Raw genomic sequence first — 19,926 nt, 5'->3', positions numbered from 1 at the left:
GGTGGAGAAACATGGACAATGACAGAAACGAACTGGAGCAGACTGCAAGCAGGGGAAATGAATTTTCTCAGAGCAGTTAAGGGAAAAACAAGAATGGACAGAGTAAGGAGTGTAGAGATTAGAAAGGACCTCAAACAAGAAAGTATGGTCCGCAGCTCGTGGTCGTGCGGTAGCGTTCTCGCTTCCCGCGCCCGGGTTCGATTCCCGGCGGGGTCAGGGATTTTTCTCTGCCTCGTGATGACTGGGTGTTGTGTGATAGGTTAATTAGGTTTAAGTAGTTCTGAGTTCTAGGGGACTGATGACCATAGATATTAAGTCCCATAGTGCTCAGAGCCATTTGAACCATTTTTCAACCAAGAAAGTATGAGAGAAGAAATTGAAAGAAAGAGATTAAGATGGTATGGGCATGTTAAGAGGATGCATGGGCAGAGACTCCCAGAATTACGGAAGAAGATGGATGGGAAAAGACCTAGAGGGCGCCCAAGAACACGGTGGAAAATGGGAGTGAGAATATCTGTAGAAAGGAGAGGTGTGACCTGGCAGCAAGTAGAGGAAGAAAAGTGGTGGGAGGACCGAGCCAAATGGAGAGGACTCGTCAGCACCCAGACCCGGCAGTAGCTGGAGCGGGATTCGGATACAGATAGACTGTAGCTGTGGCTGAATGGTACAGCGCGTATTAGAACCCAGTCTCTGGAACAACGGATGATTGGACAAATGGACTCTAATATGTAAACCTTGCATTTCCGGACGCAACTTCATTAGACCGTATCTTCTCTTAGGTCAATCCCTAGAGTCTGTACACATTGGAAAAAAATTCGAGATTTTATGCCAGATTATTTGGAAAATGGAATAAACCTCTGTAAAGTTTGATGCTGGGGCACTCGAAATGAATAAATGGAATTACGTAACCAGAAGGGAATATAACGTCAGCGCATCTGATCCTGACTGACGTAGTATCGGTATGTATAGTGCGTCGCTTAATTGGACAGTAATGAGCGGACCAGGCAGACAGGATGTTTGCACGTCTGCAGCGCCGGCTATTGCCCATTGTCCGGCCCGGACGTCACTTCTGGGCGAGTGGCTTTATCACGGCGGGCGGGCGGCGGCAACGCGAAACCCGGTGTGCAAGCCGAGCCTTCTTTGAAAAACACCCGGCGGGATGCGGGCTCCGGCGAGCCGGGCAGAGCAGGTACTGGAAGTAGCAGTGGGGTGGTGGGGGGGGGGAGGTAGGAGGGGGTGACTGCCCCTGGCCCCTCCAAAGCCCCACTGGCCGCCCGCCCGACTGCTTAGTTGAGCCGTAAGCGGGCGGCAGTTTGACAGCTCACTCCGCCCGAGCGCCGCCGGAAAGTCGCGAACGCTGCCGAAGCGCGCACGCAGACGGAGCAGTGGCGCGCCGCGGAATTACGTACGCGCCGCGTCGGTTGCGACTGAGTGAAAAGTGCGTGCGTGCGTGTGTGCGTGGCAGTGGTGCGTGATACGCGAAGCGCCGCTGTGATCGGCGCGAAGCCGCGGCGTCGCAGTCTGTGGTGGTTGAGGCGCCGCGAGAACACGGCCCGGCCGACAGATGAAGTGCTAGCTAGCGGCCGCGGGAGAGGTGGTGGGGGAACCGGTCGCTGAAGAGGGGGGCTGCCCTTGTGGTGGGGGAAGCTGCTGCGGCGGCGGCGGTGGTGGGGGAAGCCGGCCCGGCCGCGCGGCGCGGGAGGGGGAAACACGTGTTTGGCTTGAGTAATGGCTTCATTGTGCCCGGACAGCCGATTCCAACAAGATATCGCGACGTGACTCGGGGAACCGAAAAATTATATCTCGCTCGCTGGCCGCGGATTGTGCCGGCGCGAACACGGGGCGACTTCTGCCGGTGCGTGCGTGCGTCGCGGAAACAGCTCGCCAAGGTGATGCCGCGTAACGACAACAAAAAGCCGCGCGCGGACGAAATAGAACTGTCCTGCTCTCCGACTGGCGCTCGCAGCGAGCGAGACGCTTTATTTTATCGCCCCGGCCGCCGCTGTCGAATTAGACTTTCAGAAAAGGCCGCGCGCGCGCTCACTGCCGCCTAGAAACTTTTTTCTTTTTTTTTATACCTACCCGCTTTTGTCCGTACGTGCGGCATTTGTTTCAGAGTGTGAGTGTCCAGTTTTGGTCTTCTGGTCTTTTTTTTTTCTCCTTCTGCTCTCCCTCTTTTTACGTCTTTCCCACCGTGTTTGCATCCGCCCTCTGCGCGCGAAATACGCAGGAGCGACGGACAGAAGAAGAGGATATCGCGACCTTCGAGCAGAAAGTGCAGCGTGTGTAACTGTGCTGGGCCAGCGACATCGAATCAGCGTGGCTGTCAAATCGACATATGACGACCGGAATCGACTTCGCTGCTGCTGCAACGCAATGCCGTGGAGGTGCTAGACACTTGCAGGAGAAAAGTGTGTTTGTGTGTTTGGCGCCCTTCTTATCGTGTGTCGTGTTCCGGATCTGTATTAGACGCGGCATTTGGAAATAAATACGTCCCACATGTGCATCACAAAAACCTTGCCGCGGTTGTGATTATCAGTATCACCTATTACAAAAATTTTCCGCTGTGATATTGCATCATATTTTAGGGACGTCTCTCTTTTTCGCAGATTTATTTCCGATCCGTGCCGGAGAGTGGTAAAAATTCACCAGTTATTTTCACGTACACACTATTCTCTCTCCGTTTTCTTCGTACCCGATCCTCTCTAGCTGACCCACATCGCCACACTTTTTTCCAGAAACCAGATTAAATACTACCCTCCATATTACCGAATGTAACGAACGTGCAGACGTAGGGTATAGGATTAGGTCTTCCCCTTCACTGCCCCCCAGTTTCGTCTTTCTTGCTCAGTAACAGGACGGCGGTAGCCAATTCCTCCGGACGCTGTGTCTCTTTGTACACCGGGCGGCTCCCTACTCAGTCGGGGTGATCTATCGTAATTACCCGCTTCATTAGCGGCTGACACTTCACAGGCGTTCTCTGGACAGAGGAGTCTTCGTTCCAGGCCGCATCCTCCAGGCTGCTGGAGCGCCTTTTTGCTTTGTCACGCCGTTTTCCAAACACTTGTTGGAATTCCGGCTCGGACCTCTGACACTCTTTATCCCTTTACCCCCCACCCCCCACCCCACCCCACCCCTCGCTCCAGTTGGCATTTCATGGGCCTGCATTTCTGACACGCTACCAAAAATATCACGGACTCCGTTTTTGCAGTTGAGATGTGTGTTTGTCGCGCGTAAATATTTAGCGCCATTATTCGTGCTTATACCACCACGACTACGCATTTCTTGTCTCTTGCGTCTATTACTGTAGCGGACTGGAAGAAAAAGCACGGACGTTTTCGGAGCGAAGATAAACGCCGTCTCTGGCTAAACTGGACGATTATGTGAAGAACGTAAGTGGCATCACTTTAATTTAATGCCCTGCCTCACACAGTGAATAACAAGAACGAACTAATTTCCGAAGAGGAAGATTTTCTTCTGGTCCACAATTCTCGCATTATTTCAGTACAAATAATAAGGGACGCCTAGAAGACATTTTTAAATACATGCGAGCATGTCTGAACAGCGAGTGAGGTGATGATAATATTCAAATTCAACAGCTGCTGCGCTGTAGTGCAAACGCAAAAGTTCAGTGAGAGACTGAAACATTAACATTTTCGGGTTGGAAACGTGCTTCTTGCTAGTCTGAAAGTTCAAAGGGAAAGTGTTTAAATGACAGTGCAGTGTGTTCAAATCACACAAACTTTGGTAACCTATGGCTTTTCGCCCTTTTTGCTTTGAATTCTCTGATCAACTTCTACGATCATACCTATGTAACAGTATCTAACTGCTAGCTAAATGTCGAGAGGAAAAACTACTATGGGAATGAAGAATGTTACTGCTTGGTGTGACTAATAAGGAGTCTTTCTTGCTGTAAGTTTCTGAGAAATAATACACGAGGAAGGAGATAGCGATCAAGGGACGGTGTCGTTTCGTCTGAATGAAATATGACAACACACGTCGTCTTCGGTAGCACATTTTAGAGTTGCGAGAAATATTTGCTGCACGATTTTTTAAGAAAAGACGCGCAAAGTCCTGGAGCTTAATGTGGCGGTATATGTGAGATTACCTCTAATTTCCGCTCCAAAACACCACTGAGAGATTCATGAAGTAAGATTTTTTATGAAACTGCGTTTTTGAGGCCAACGTTACCAAAGCACGCACAACCCTACTTTTGCAGGCTGCAGAAAGTAGTGGACAATTTAAAGAAATTGGACGCGCAGGAATATTTTGCTCAAGAGGCGGAGTTGGTTCGGCAGACAACACTTCCGTTAAGAAGAGGACGATGCCAGTTTAGTTAGACCACTGAAGAAAGAAATTACTGCTACATGCGCGTTCAGTAAGGGAAAAGTGGTGGTGACGTTCAGACGCAATATCTCGGTGGCCCCAGTTAAGAACGTTACACAATAACTGAGTCTTTTATATAGACGATATTAGCACGATGCGAAGAAAAGTCTCCATTTTCGGCAAATACGATAGAGGAAAAAGGTTATAACGATATGTGAAACGATGTTTCCAGCAGTGCACACGGGACGATGCTAATGAGTTTGTCTTTACTGGTGCAAAATACGCTCGTAAAAATTGTCAGTGACGATATTTAGGCAAATATAGTAGGTCGAAATCCTGTGTAGAGTTTTAAATGTGGCGTGTGGAGGGGAATCTACAAAAAAAAAAAAAAAAAAAAAAAGCGTACAGTTCAACTTTTTTGGCAACTGCCGCTGCGGTTTTGACAAAAAAAATAACTTGTGAGGTTGTTGAGGAAGCTGAATGCATTCGGAATTGAGAGTTGCTCAAGCGCATGAAAACTGAAATGGTGTCGGACGTATCGTAAAGTTTAGGGCAAATAAAGTTTGATATCTGGAGGTAAAGGAAGTGTGAGGGAAGTGTCCGGTACTTGACAACAGTTTTGTTGTAACTGAATACGAGTCCCGTTTCGCTAATTTAACTGATGATTTGCTGATGTTCAGATGTTGCAGCGATGGTGGAGCAAAATTGTTCACAGTTGAGAAGTGGAAAGATTGTGTAGGTGCTGGCAGTGAGTTTTGCGTCGGCTACGAAAAGTTTAAAGTCCCTTCGCGGGCCGTCCGGACGGACATTTAGGTAGCTATCGCATCATTTTCGGCAGATGAACTCGTAGAAGAGTGTCAGGCGAGCTGAAAGCCTTACCTGCCCAAAGCAGCTTAGCGCGGAAAATAGGCGCGACCTCAGGGTTGGAGCAGACACGTAATCCCAGAGGTGGTGGGGTTGGCTGTCGGCCCCTCTGATTGGATAGAGACCGACCCAGCTGCGGTCGCGAGGAGCTGTTGACAGCGGCTATTAGGCGCTACGGCGAAAATCCGCCGGGGGAGCGGAGCGTGGCGGAGCGGCGTGTGAATCGAAGTGAACTGCCCCCTGCGGGTATCGGGGGGTAGAGAGGGGGGCTGGCGTGCGCATTGTCCAGGCCGGGGGCAGACTCCAGTGTCCGGTGGGCCGCGCACCGAGCAGGCAGGAGCAGCGCGCACAGCTCGTGCCCAAGTGGCTCCGGCTCATTCGCTGTCGACGCACAGCTGCGCGCCTCGTTTGCGTGTGAAGGAGTCAAACACCAGTGTAGCTGACGCGTGTGAGAAAACCAGTGCATCGACACCACCTGTTCACTGTCCACAACTCTCGCTCAGACACCGGAAATTTTAGCTGTTTATTATATTAAAAACAGCTACGGCTTACTTAAAAATTTATTGTGCGACAGTATCTTCAGTGCAGCAGATATATTCAGCAGCTTCCGATATTGTTTATGTACCAGCACTCTGTTACCATTTTTATATCCCGATTTCCACCGCTATTATCAGTAGTTTCCTTGCCCGACGAGACTCGCTTCTAACGTGCTCGCCTCAGCCACAGTGAACCAGTCGCTTCAAAACTGCGACGCAATCCTCCGAGTTATGCTCGTTCTTGAAGAACGCGAGTCTGCCCGAGAAGTAGCAAGTCTGTGGTTGCGGCCGAGTTATTAGTTGCCTGGAATGTTAGTGACCATTTTGGCGATTTTTACCATCGACAAGAAGTAAACCACATCTCGTCGGGAGTTGGAAGTTGAGACTAAGACAGCTATTGTTTTACCATTTTTTTACTGTAGACGGAATTTTCTCTTATTGTTCTTTTACGCGCTGTGCGGGATGTTTGTTGCTTGCCAGATGACCATTGTGTTTTAACTTGCTGACTTTCGACGTTTTTGCCTGTGACTGTAGTTAACCACGGCCCGTCATTTTAGACTCGCACGCACTGAAAAAAGACTTGTAAATTTCGTCCAAGTTGCCCATTCCACGGTGCGCCCACTGATAATTTTAAATTTTTTTGTATTTCTACTATCGGAATAAATTAAATCAAATCCCATTGTAGCTTTAGACTGAGACTGCCCCGTCACGTTCTGGCAATACCAGATATTAATTGTGACCCGGACGCTGTTTGTTTATTAATACTAGATAGTGTGGGGTGTGTGTGACGATTTCTGACTGGTTGCCGCGCTAGCTGACCTTCGTAGGCCAACATGCTCTGCAGGTGATCAGCAAAAAGATTTAGCAAGAAGTACTATTGCAATTCCGCCCTCCGTGTTTGCACAGAGTGTCGATTGAGGACTTCACATTTTGGCGATTATTACCATCGACAAGAAGTAAACGACGAGTTGGAATTTGAGACTGAGACAGCCCCCCAGCGTTTCTTAGGAGTGCCAGTTGTGGAGACTGTGATGGACGCTAGGGGTGCGGGACGGACGTCAGCGCGGTCGCGCAGCGGCGGTCGCCATGGCGACGCACAGTGAGTGGTGACCGTGCCAGGATGCCGGAGCAGCTGTCTGTTGCCGCAGGTCTGGGCGCGCTGCACCACCCCTTCCCGGTGGGGGTGGCGTCGCCGTCGGCGTCGGCGTTCGCCGCCTTCCACCACGCGCACCTCGCCGCCTCCGCCTCCTCGGCGTCGGGGCACGCGCTGCCGCCGCCCCCGCCGCCGCCCCCGCTGCCGGTGGACCAGCGCACGCACGAGGGCCGCTACGTGTGGGAGAGCGTGGCCGCCGCCCGCGCCGCCGCCGCTGCCGCCGCCGCCGCCGCCGTCGCCTTCCACCACCCCCACGGGTAAGCAACAAAATAAAATATATTACATTATTTGATTCTTGAGTTTCTCCCGGCGTATTTGAGGGTCGACCGAAGCGTCCGATCCACCCGTCGGCTTTGACCCGTGACATAAGGCTCTTGTGGTGTGTGACGTCACGACCACGCGGAATTTAGTTAATGAGAGTGGCGTGTTTGTAGGTGTCGTTTTGATGCGATCGTTGGTGCCCTCTGGTGGTGTGTTGGGCGATGTTTTTGCTTTAGTTTGCGAGTGTGGCGTCGTGTGAATTTTGGTAAATTGCTTTTTTTTATGTCTTTGGTAGGTATGGCTATGACTATCAGGGTCAACAGTTTTCGGTTGTCGGCTATGATGGGGGACAGTGCGTTGTCTCTAATAAAATTTCTTCAACTGTTCGGATTTTTGGATGAAGTCGTGAAGTGTTCAGTGTGTCGTGAAGAAATGAAGCTTACGTAAAGTTCCGGCGTCTCCGACCAGGGACGGCTGTATGTGGGGATGTTGTAAGGATAACAGGTCAAGGGAAGTGTTCGATCCCAATTTATGGGATCGGGAGCTGCTGTTGCGCTAAATAGGTCAAGTGAAGTGTCCGATTCCAGATGAAATTGTGTTTAGTGGTATTTGGTGAGTTTTGTGATGTCGGTTTTTTTCGTCGTTTTGCGTGGCTTTGTATGGACGTGGGTGTCGAAATTTGTTTATATTTAATTTGTTCTCACCCAAAAACCCCCTATTTACCGCGCTTGTCCCGTTAGTGTCATTAGGCTTTTTGTGGAACGTGTGTGTGTTTGTTTTTCGATGTATTTTCGTCCTCATAATGTGTACGTAACGACTTTATATGCGTCATATTGGAACCGTGGTTTGTGGTCGTTTGCGCCATATTTGTGACGTCATGGGTCATAGCAAGACTGGCAGGATCGGACGCTTCCGTATTTTCGTATTTGATAATCAAAATATCCACGGGTGTACTGCCGGTCTGCAGTGTCCAACGGGCTCTGTAGATCGGCAGTACACCCGTAGATATTTTGAATATTACATTAATTTCCTTGGCCAGAGCGAGATATTGGACCCCATAAAAATTTTGGTTCGGGTGAGATACTGACCTGTAGCGTAGCTCGAGGCCTAGGTTAGGTTCCAAACTCTCGAAAATATTGTTTGTGGTGACAGTCTGATCTGTAGCGTAGCCCCAGGTCTTGCTTGGTTTGATTGACAAGTTGATTGTGAGTTGGGAAAGCCATTCATCTGAAACACTGGCTGTCACATTAGACGTATCTTTAGCATAGCGCCTAGGTTGGGTTGTTAAAAGATGACAATCGGTTGTTTGTTGTTGTTGTTGTTGTGGTCTTCAGTCCTGAGACTCGTTTGATGCAGCTCTCCATGCTACTCTATCCTGTGCAAGCTTCTTCATCTCCCAGTACCTACTGCAACCTACATCCTTCTGAATCTGCTTAGTGTATTCATCTCTTGGTCTCCCTCTACGATTTTTACCCTCCACGCTGCCCTCCAGTACTAAATTGCTGATCCCTTAATGCCTCAGAACATGTCCTACCAACCGGTCCCTTCTTCTTGTCAAGTTGTGCCACAAACTCCTCTTCTCCCCAATTCTGTTCAATACCTCCTCATTAGTTACGTGGTCTAGCCATCTAATCTTCAGCATTCTTCTGTAGCACCACATTTCGAAAGCTTCTATTCTATTCTTCTCGAAACTGTTTATCGTTCACTTCCTGACACTTAAATCTGTAATCGATATTAACAAATTTCTCTTGTTCAGAAACTTTCCTTGCCATTGACAGTCTACATTTTATATCCTCTCCACTTCGACCATCATCAGTTATTTTCCTCCCCAAATAGCAAAACTCCTTTACTACTTTAAGTGTCTCATTTCCTAATCTAATTCCCTCAACATGCCCGACTTAATTCGACTACATTTCATTATCCTCATTTTGCTTTTGTTGATGTTCATCTTATATCCTCCTTTCAATACACTGTCCTTTCTGTTCAACTGCTCTTCGAAGTCCTTTGCTGTTATCGGCGAACCTCAACGTTTTTATTTCTTCTCCATGTATTTTAATACCTACTCCGAATTTTTCTTTTGTTTCCTTTACTGCTTGCCCAATATACAGATTGAATAGCATCGGGGAGAGGCTACAACCCTGTCTCACTCCCTTCACAAACCACTGCTTCCCTATCATGCTCCTCGACTCTTATGACTGCCATCTGGTTTCTGACAAATTGTAAATAGCCTTTCGCTCCCTGTATCTTACCCCCTACCGCCTTCAGAATGTGAAAGAGAGTATTCCAGACAACATTGTCAAAAGCTTTCTCTAAGTCTACAAATGCTAGAAACGTTTGCCTTTTCTTAATCTAGCTTCTAAAATAAGTCGTAGGGTCAGTATTGCCTCACGTGTTCCCAAATTTCTGCGGAATCCAAATTGATCTTCCCCGAGGTCGCCTTCTACCAGTTTTTCCATTCGTCTGTAAAGAATTCCCATTAGCATTTTGCAGCTGCGACTTATTAAACTGATTGTTCGGTAATTTTCACATCTGTCAACGCCTGCTTTCTTCCCAAAGATATCAGGCGCTGACAGATGATTTACCCTATGGTTTTTTTGATTTTATCAGGAAAATTAGCTGTTCTGTTGACTTACCAAGCGCTTTTTGTGGTTCTAAAAACATTTTTAAATACGTCACAGTACTGTCCATAATCCGTTACTGCAGCTAGGTTGCGACTGTTTATAACGTTTTGACTTACTTCAAACTTTGTTGTGCATGACATGCCATAAATCAGCCACTCAAGTTGCTGTTACGCCTTCTTTTAAATGTTCTAATTGAAATCATCGTTGTTGACGATGACAAAGCCACACAATCGCAATTTATTTTATTTTGCGGCAGATTAAAGATTTCCTCAGGCTCCACTTCACAGATTTCCATAATCCATAGAGCACACAGCACACACCGTCGACTTAGGAATACATATTCCATTATCGCATTTACTCTGCAGGCTAGGTTAGTTTCTTACAGCTGGGGTTCACAGCGATGTGAATTTTTGTAGATGTTAATAACGGCAATATTAAAGACCCAAGACAGTGGCAAGTCGACGGCACGTATACATGTGAGATGCTCAGTTGGCTGTTGAAGCACAGTTACACGTCTTCATAATGGGCATACGGCCGGATTTGCAGTAGTGCATTGTACGAAGAAATAATTTTTTGAGTGATAAGCGACCATGATGTCATTTACAACATTTAAAACAGAAGAAAATGTCTTTGTTTTAAGATTGAGCTGAGTACCGTGTTATAATCGTAGTAGGCGAGCACGTAATTTCTTGTATAGATGTTTTCGATGTTTCAGTGTACTGCTGATGTGTATTAAATCAGCATAGACCTCTATCACCCCGTTTCAAGTTACCGAAAGAGCCCGGTCATAGGCCTGGCACTTCAAATGAAGGGAAAAAAAAAAAAACGGAACACAGATTGGCCGTTTGAAGTGGGTTAGGTTTTCCAGAAATCCGCATTTCAGTCAAACCGAGACTCGTAAATATTTGTTACTTCCTGTCGCCGGGAAGTCCGTTTTTCAGACAAGTGCACTCCTCAACGAGATACTGCGGGAGACACGGACCGTGTGCTGACACCCACACCCACACCCACACCACACCCACACCCACACCACACCCACACCCACACCACACCCACACGATACGACAAGGCAGCCCGCCGACTGTCCCGTGAGCCGCAGCGGGGTGCGAGCTTTTTGGCGGGATACACGAAACTCAAATAGACAATCTGTCAGCATCTCTTTTACAACATTAAGTCAAGTAGCAAGCAACTTCCATAAGTAAATTCTGCAAGTACTTATTGACTTGTTTGCACTGAATGAAACCTTGCCAAAAGTTTTATTCTGAAAGTCCCTGGGGCAAGTTACGTTCAAACCTTGCTGCAAGCACTTACACAAGTTGTAATGTCTCTTGCAGCGGTCTCTCCGCGACATTTTCAGAAATTTTTATAAATTATATAACTCAGTACATCTCTCGAAATACCTATTCTTATCTTACCAATTCCTAAAATTTAATATACGATGATTATCCATGCAAAGTAGTTTCGAGCCCTATTATTCCTTGGAGCGTGTATTTACTCCATGGAATAGCTTCTCTGCTTTCTATGTTTTCTCTTATGAAAAGAATGATTCAGATCTTGCCGGTTAGCCGTGAAAGAACGAAGATGTATATGTATGTATTGTTGAGCTAGTCGCCATCTTGAGATTCTGTATGAAAAGGAATTTAATACATGAGCTAAACTAAAGTGTATTCGCGTATTATTTAACTGATTATTATTGACAGTGTCTGCTTACTACGCATTGTTGCAAGGGATCAGTGGGGAACGTCTGATTTGCACTGGACGAACCTGCCGTTTTGTACGCTCAAGATATCCAGTTTATTACTTTCAATAAATGGGCTAACACAGTCTTACCAGCAGATCTCCGGTCTTCCCCATGTGATCACCGAAAGTTAATAATTATTACAAATGTTTTCAGGAGATGGACGGACAATTTTCGTCTCACCGAGACTTCGAAATTGTTTCACTGCCTCATAGAATTTACGTTAAGCTCAATTTAATCAGGATTGAAATGTGTGAATGTGATAAGCCTTCTTTGTGAATGAAAATTCCATTAATATACGCATGTTTTTTACTATCCTGATCAGTGAAGCTAAATCAGGCCGGTGTGAGAGAGGTTTTTAAATTTTAGATTTCACAAAAATATTAAAAAGTGTTTCCAGTAGAGTCGCGTTGTGAGGCAGGCAAGTGAGAAGTTAAAACAGTCTTCTTCTTCTTCTTCTTCTTCTTCTTCAGTAGCGCTACAGCCGTTCGTGAGCCTTGGCTTCAACAATCTTCCTCCACACTTCTCGGTTATTTGCTGCTCTTTTCCACCCCCAGGCTCCCATATTGGTGATATCCATTATTACCTCATCGATCCATCTTCTTCTAGGTCTCCCTTTTCGCCTAACTGAATGGATCATACCTTTCATCATTTTCTTTGGAATTCTATCCTCTGCCATTCTGTCCAAGTGTCCTCGCCATCGTATTCGCTGTGATTTCACAAATTTTACAATGTCCCTGCCTCGTATTAACTCTTCTAATTCGACACTGTAGCGTATTCTATTCTCCAACCTTATTCCTCCCTTATTGGCCCATAGAGTTTGCGTAGTATTTTCCGCTCAATGCTTCTTAGTGCATTTTTATCATCTTCCGTCAACGTCCATACCTTTGAGACGTATGTGATAACTGGGTGGACTTCGGAATTATATGTTAGCAGTTTAGTTTTTCTTGCAACAAGGCTGTTTTTGAAAAGCTGCATGTTTGCAAAGTAAGCTCTGTTTCCTGCTTGTATTCTTTCCCTTATAGCCTTTCCAATACTGTTATAATTTGTTATTAGGGCTCCCAAATAGTTAAAAGAGGGCACTCCACTGAATCATTTCCCATTGATGTTCAGCTTTTAACGGGTTCTTCTGGCCTCAGATTGTGACATTACCATATATTTTGTTTTGTTTTCATTTACTATGAGGCCAATTTTTAAGGCTTCTGTTTCCATTGCCCGGTATGTTTCTACGAGTGTATTGGTATTTCTGCCTACTATAGCAATGTCATCAGCGTATGCACATATCTGGCTAGTTTTCATAAATATGGTGCCTCTTGTGTTGATTTTATTTACTACACTATGGAGGGCTATATTGAATAGGACAGTGGAGAGACTATCCCCTTGCTTCACACCTTTATTAAAGTCAAAGCTTTCACTTGTTCTGCTAAGGACCTTTACTTTTGCTCTTGTCTCTGTCATTGTCATTCTACAACTACATGATTACTGTGCAATTCACATTTAAGTGCTTGGCAGAGGGTTCATCAAACCACAATCATACTATCTCTCTACCATTCCACTCCCGAACAGCGCGCGGGAAAAACGAACACCTAAACCTTTCTGTTCGAGCTCTGATTTCTCTTATTTTATTTTGATGATCGTTCCTACCTATGTAGGTTGGGCTCCACAAAATATTTTCGTATTCGGAAGAGAAAACTGGTTGAAATTTCGTAAATAGATCTCACCGCGACGAAAAACGTCTTTGCTTTAATGATTTCCATCCCAACTCGCGTATCATATGTGCCACACTCTCTCCCCTATTACGTGATAATACAAAACGAGCTGCCCTTTTTTGCACCCTTTCGATGTCCTCCGTCAATCCCACCTGGTAAGGATCCCACATCGCGCAGCAATATTCTAACAGAGGACGAACAAGTGTAGTGTAAGCAGTTTCTTTAGTGGACTTGTTGCATCTTCTAAGTGTCCTGCCAATGAAACGCAACCTTTGGCTCGCCTTCCCCACAATATTATCTATTTGGTCTTTCCAACTAAAGTTGTTGATAATTTTAACACCCAGGTACTTAGTCGAATTGACAGCCTTGAGAATTGTACTATTTATCGTGTAATCGAATTCCAACGGATTTCTTTTGGAACTCGTGTGGATCACCTCACACTTTTCGTTATTTAGCTTTAACTGCCACCTGCCACACCATACTGGTCTCCGGATGACCTTACTAGACGGTAAATTACAGCATCATCTGCGAACAACCTAAGAGAACTGCTTAGATTGTCACCCAGGTCATTTATATAGATCAGGAACAGCAGAGGTCCCAGGACGCTTCCCTGGGGAACACCTGATATCACTTCAATTTTACTCGATGATTTGCCGTCTATTACTACGAACTGCGACCTTCCTTACAGGAAATCACGAATCCAGTCGCACAACTGAGACGATACCCCAAAGGCCCGCAGCTTGACTGATTAGTCTTATTAATTTAGCACATATACCAACTTTTTTCAATACTCTGTATGACGTGCTTAAAAATAAGAGCAGCTCTCACGACTGTTGCATTATTATCATTATTATTATTATTATTATTATTACTGAAGGAAGAACGGGATGAAAAACGGAAGAAAGAAAAGGAGTAGTTTTCAAGAAACCTCTTTATTGGGTTCTTGTCCATACTGTGTCCGCAAAATGAGGTATTTTTTCGTATTCCGGCATCTCTTGTTTCAGACTCGGCTTCTGTGTTGTGTAGTTCGCCCTGCTTATTTTAGCCGTATTTTGAACCGCCACGTGTGTCGTGTCTCACAATAAGGGAAAGCAGTTCACTTTCCGACGGTCGCATTCTTGTACGGGTGTCGAATACCCAAAACGTCTGCAAGTTTGACAAAAAAAAAAGTAACTGGCGAGTTGGGAACGTAATTGCGGCAAGATGCAAGAAGAAACTGTGTCCACTAGCTTGAGGAAGCTAGTTTTGGATGTCAGGGAAGCAGCTTGCCGCAGGTGACTTGGCAAAGTTCACTTGCTAGGGGCACCGCTTAGCTCTCACTGCAGACGAATGACGGTGTGCTGCTGCCGTAATAGGACTTTTTTTTCAATAATTTTCTGTCTAATTTATAAATATGGACCGCTGCCATGAAACACCAACTAATCACGATAAACATAAGAATTGAAAAGCGGAAATACCAAATGAAAAAATGGCTCTGAGCACTATGGGACTTAACATCTATGGTCATCAGTCCCCTAGAACTTAGAACTACTTAAACCTAACTAACCTAAGGACATCACACAACACCCAGTCGTCACGAGGTAGAGAAGATCCCTGACCCCGCCGGGAATCGAACCTGGGAACTGAGGCGCGGGAAGCGAGAACGCTACCGCACGACCACGGGCTGCGGACAGTAGCAAATGAAAATTAGTTTGTATTTTATAATCCCATCAATTCATTAAGCCGTGAATTGTGTTATAACACATTAAGCAATTAAATAATAAACTGTAAAAGCTTGAATTCGACAACTGCTATTTTTGCGGGCTGCGTATCACAAAATTTCGGCAGGTTCGATCCTTAACATGGCCTTCGCACATTCCCTCGCCAGGCCCAACTGGGAAACCAATTATTTCTGTGTTGCTTCTACGAATCACGGCCATACAGTATATTGCCGTATCACTTTACCACTTACATAAAATCGCTTTAAATTACTAAGTTCGACTGTGTTGTAAATATTAAAAAAAAGTTTGGTGTAACTTAAATCTGATTTTATCCGCGGAGTATGGCGACACAGCAGGGCACGGCAGGGGCGCACCTCACCGGTTCCAAATACCTGTCCAACAGCTCCCAGCATACATCTTATGTCGCAGTGTGCTTTCCACAATCGATCGTGTAGTTTGTACGAATAATCAACATCAACAGTGTACAGACCTTAATCTTTCACGTACAAAAAAAGAAAATATCTTCACATTCTTTATCCGCTGCAAACTTAACAAAGTACCTGAAAGTCATGCATTGTGGCCTATTCGTCTGTATAGTGTCAAGAACGTCAGAAATTTGTTCTTCATTTTTTTGTGTCAGTAGGGTATTTTTTCCCGCCCGCGTAGCAGCTCCAAACATGTGACGTCATATCTGTCGAACTCCTTGGTACACAGGGTGTCACGTAAGACTTACCCATCCACCCCCACCCCTCTTATTTCGTGAACATTGCAGGTATCGAATCGAGGTTTTCGGCATATACTTTGGGATGTACTCTAGTAACTGTTGTATCGATCGAGATTTTGAACCAAGTATGACTTTTTAAGTAAAATTACATACTTTTTTGTAACCTATCCAAAACCGCTTGAAAAGGTACAGTGATGAATTGCTTCCTTATATTGAGGTTGAAAGTCTTCAAAAGAATGTATTAAAATTCGAAAATAGAAAGCCAAGTCGGCCGGAATCTATTATGCGGTAAACACGCTGTGGCCAGGCTACGTCATTATGACGTGCGTCTCGATTGTTTACTTGTCTGCGCTGCAGAAGTGGCAGGAAACTACGTCCATCGGCAGACCATCTGTCGGAGAACATGATTTCGAATGTCATGTTTGCTGTGCATCGTTCGGGAGACGCACAACGTTATTGTAACGCGTCTTTACACCCGAAGCAACGTTTACGAAACACGCATGCACTACTGGGAAGCCGAAAATCGCGCAACGTTACTTCATCCCAGTGGTGTTGACCCTTACCTCTCGAGGTGACTTCTCTCTAACGTATACAACGAGGCGTGCCCTCTGGGACCCCTATCTTTAAACCAAGGCTTAAGCTGTAAACATTTGGAAATTTAATTTATGTTATATAACATTTATGGTTGTAAATATATGTTGTTTAAATACTCCTTGCCGATTCTATTGCACTAAATAAACCCAGCAGTATTTTGATTTTGTGTCACGCAAAAATCACACACTTTTGTGAAGCTTTTTCAATAGCACACGTAAACAAACTGTTAGGTAACTGAGTTTTACGTTCTGAAAAATTATATCATCTCTGTAGAAAGCAAATTTTTACATAAAACTAGTTTCAGGGGCTTAAACTCGCATGTAAAAACTGAACTCGATAGTAAGAAAAAGAAAGGCTGCAAAATTAACATTCAGCACTGAGATCTACATTTTTCTTAAGCACCACTCGAACACATTTAATTTTAACTAACACTTTAACTTTCTTGTTGGAGAACCATTTTCCTGAAGTTCTTCCTCTGAATGATCCTCTTGTTCTCCAGCAGACTTCAGATCACATCATTATCTTCTTTGTCTACTTCTTGTATTACGTCATTGACATCATTCTCCATCCACTAACTAAAAATTTCATCCAACTTCGTCTATATGTACACCAAATTCCGATCACCTTCAGGGTAGTCTCCATTGGCCACAACGCACTTCTTCAAACAATTCTTCTATTGTTCAAAACAGTTATTAAATTCAGTTATTGCGATGTTCTTTACGCTTTCCAGCTATTTTTGTTTTACCTCTTCCACAGTGGCAAAACGCTTTCCTTTCACGTCCCTGCTTAAAATTGTCACGTTCTTGCGAACACGTTTTCTACTAAACTGACAGAAACAGGTGCGTAGTTGACGAGGCGCAGTCTGGGAGTCCCCGTCACAAGTCAACAACACATGTCAGTAACAACGTAAAAAGGCGATAAGGCAACCCGCAATAATAAATTGTACGGTTGGTGATTAAAGAAGAGTAGGTGGTGTACAAAACTATTCCGCCATAACAGACCTACGAGAGCGACTTGGAAATTTCTGGCGCGGTCTGAGATCACACCTCATGAGTTACGGGTTAAATAGAAATACATGTGCACATTTTATTACGAAAGTTCCATGCGTTCTTCTAGACGAGGTACCACTGGATAAGCGCTAGTCTACAAAGACTGTTCAAAAAAATTCCGAAACGTTCGTGATTTCGCGCCAATATTGTGCGGGAGCGAAAAGTGGTCGGCCTGCCCGCACACGCCTGTGTTTAATGTGTAACTGCCGCAAGCTTCACTGATGCAGGTCTGCTAGCTATTATTCGGTGCTCTGTTGAGTAGAACATTGTGTCGCACAGTTCACGAATTTCGAGGTGAGCAACGCGCCTGCATTAAGTTTTATGTGAAACTCGAGAAAACTTTTTACAGACTGTGGTGTGCATAGTGTAAGACCTTCGGTACACACACCATCTGATTATTTGACTCGTCGCTCTAACGAAGTAGGCGAGTGTCAGCAAAATGTCTCGTGGTCTTATCGTGGCATGTTTATCTTCTGCCGTTAGGTCAGACGATAGAAATGCCGCTTGCACGCTTAGAGTAGCAGATTGACGGTGGCCAACTTTAAACAGAACTTGATTAAGTTTCACAAGCATTTATTAAAATAATAAAAAGCATAAAATTACTTAACTCGATTCTGGATACTATTTACTATTGTCAATCTGAAGTTCCTTTGGTGTTGGTACGTTAATCTTATTCTCACATATCTCTGATACTTGACAAAGTGTCTATACATTTATCTTCATGGCTATGTACAGGAATATGATAATCTTCTTAGATGCAGACTGAAATCTGACTATAGACTGGTATAGACTAATGCAGACTGCTACAGACAGGAGTAGATAAATGCAGACTGACTAATCGGAGGTCTGTTCACTCTTTATAATACCTCGCGCATTTGTGATCTGCGAGGAGAAAAGGTTCTACATTAGCAGCAGTCTCATTGGCAGCATTACATATTAATACGTGGATCGGCGGGACGGGAATTTGGTCCGTCTCTAAGGCAGCGCCATCTCGTAGTGCGGAGACGGACGAGTGCTGCGCCTACGCTGTTGTGCTTAGCGGGGCGCGCTCTAGTGGGAAAGTTGTGTACGCGCTGACTACGTAAAAGTATGTACACAACACAGACACACACCAATTGATGCAGCAAGGTTACGGTGACGTTGAAACCAAGGTTCGTTCTCCACAATGGATACGGAAAGGTTCTCCGAGACCAAAAGAAGCTCAGCTCGTGTCGAATGTCAAAGCCGTGCTGATAGCTTTCTTTGACCTCGGAGGATTAGTTCGTCCCGAATTTGTGCGGCACGGACAAACTGTTAATCGATGCTATTACTGGGACGTGTTCCGGCGCCAGCGAGATAATGTGAGACAATATTCGTGGCTATTGAGTCACGATAACGCATCCGCAAGATCATCCCTGTTGGTGCGTGACTGTTGCACGAGGAACGAAATCACTCCGTTGCCTCATACTACGTACTCTCCAGACCTGACACCTGCGGACTTTTTTGTATTTCCAAAGTCGAAAACCCCGCTGACAGGACGAGGATTTGCAGCGATAGATGAGATGAGAGAAAATCCGCAGACGGCGCTTCGTGCTATCCAGCGATTAAGGCAAAGACGTTTTTCGTCACCAACTTTCTCTTCTCTTTCAACACGACGGCTGCCGAGCACACAATTCCCGTGTTCCAGCGCGAACGCTGCCGGGTACGTCTCATGGCAGTTGGACGGGACGCACTGCTACACTACGACGATTTGCGTGTCTCCCGATTTGACTCCCCTCGATTTCTTTCTACGGCGTCGCACTGGAAGATGCCGTGCTGTCTGCCACGGAGCCTCAGCTTCGCCAGACGGTATGCGCCGTCGAATCGCCACAGCATGCAACAGCGTACTTTCATCTGTTCTTTTCTCTCTGGAACTGCGATTGCAATTCTGCCTAACAGTCGATGCTAAACAATTAGAGCACGTACTTAAGTGTAAAACTACGTTTCGTTAAGGGAAGCTTTTATTTTGAGGGTAAAAATTTGTCATTCATTCTGACTAAAATGTCTAGAGTATGCCGTCTGGTCACAGACTCCAGGGCAAAGCCAAGTCATGTCTTTGGACTCTTGTGCTAATATTTTCAACCTTAGCAAGTAGCCTATCATTGTTCTCCTGTTTTCAAGCGCTTTCGGACGCCGTTAAGGGGGGTAGGACGTCAAACGGGCCGACTTGGAGCAAGAGAGGCACCACAGGACATTTTAATTTCCACTGTCTATACTTTTACAAGTAAAGTCATAAAACTTTAACAGCATGACCAGGAAGGATTCAGGATTCATATTCATAGCAGTGGAAGCCCACATAACAAAACACTTTTTTTTTTTTTTTTTTTACATGTGAAATTTCATCATTTTCTCACTTACTACTGGCTGCATTTGTTGCTATAGGTACACTTTTCTTCCTAAGTAAAAGAGATTCTTCGATGACTTTTGCACAGCATACAAACCATAGTTACATGTGTATGAAACTCTAGAAGTTATTTAATTTATGAAATAATGAATGAACTGTTACATTTTAAACTTTATGTTTAGACAAAATTCAAGTTTTATAGTTAATTATCTCAAATTTTCCCGCAATTTTTTAATAGATTTGGAAAATTCTAGAGTTTTATACACCTGTAACTACTGTTTGTATGCTA

At 45.1% G+C, this 19,926-nt stretch overlaps 1 protein-coding gene across 3 annotated transcripts in view; it reads left to right on the top strand.

Annotated features, from left to right (window-relative positions):
• Positions 1-19,926, top strand: part of LOC126293373 (transcriptional activator cubitus interruptus) — a 1,766,542-nt gene that overhangs the window by 1,289,381 nt on the left and 457,235 nt on the right. For 2 of the 3 annotated variants that reach the window (XM_049986574.1, XM_049986573.1), the window contains exon 1: positions 1,315-7,136. In XM_049986574.1, the coding sequence (XP_049842531.1) occupies positions 6,847-7,136 (290 nt within the window). In that variant the 5' untranslated portion in view covers positions 1,315-6,846. Of the gene's footprint in view, positions 1-1,314; positions 7,137-19,926 lie in introns of those variants that run through there. The other variant, XM_049986575.1, reaches the window with a different exon arrangement.

This window comes from Schistocerca gregaria, chromosome 10 (genome assembly GCF_023897955.1).
Source record: "Schistocerca gregaria isolate iqSchGreg1 chromosome 10, iqSchGreg1.2, whole genome shotgun sequence".
Lineage (NCBI taxonomy): Eukaryota > Metazoa > Arthropoda > Insecta > Orthoptera > Acrididae > Schistocerca > Schistocerca gregaria.
Note: the sequence above shows the minus strand (reverse complement) of the source record. Positions and strands in the feature narration are given on the sequence as shown.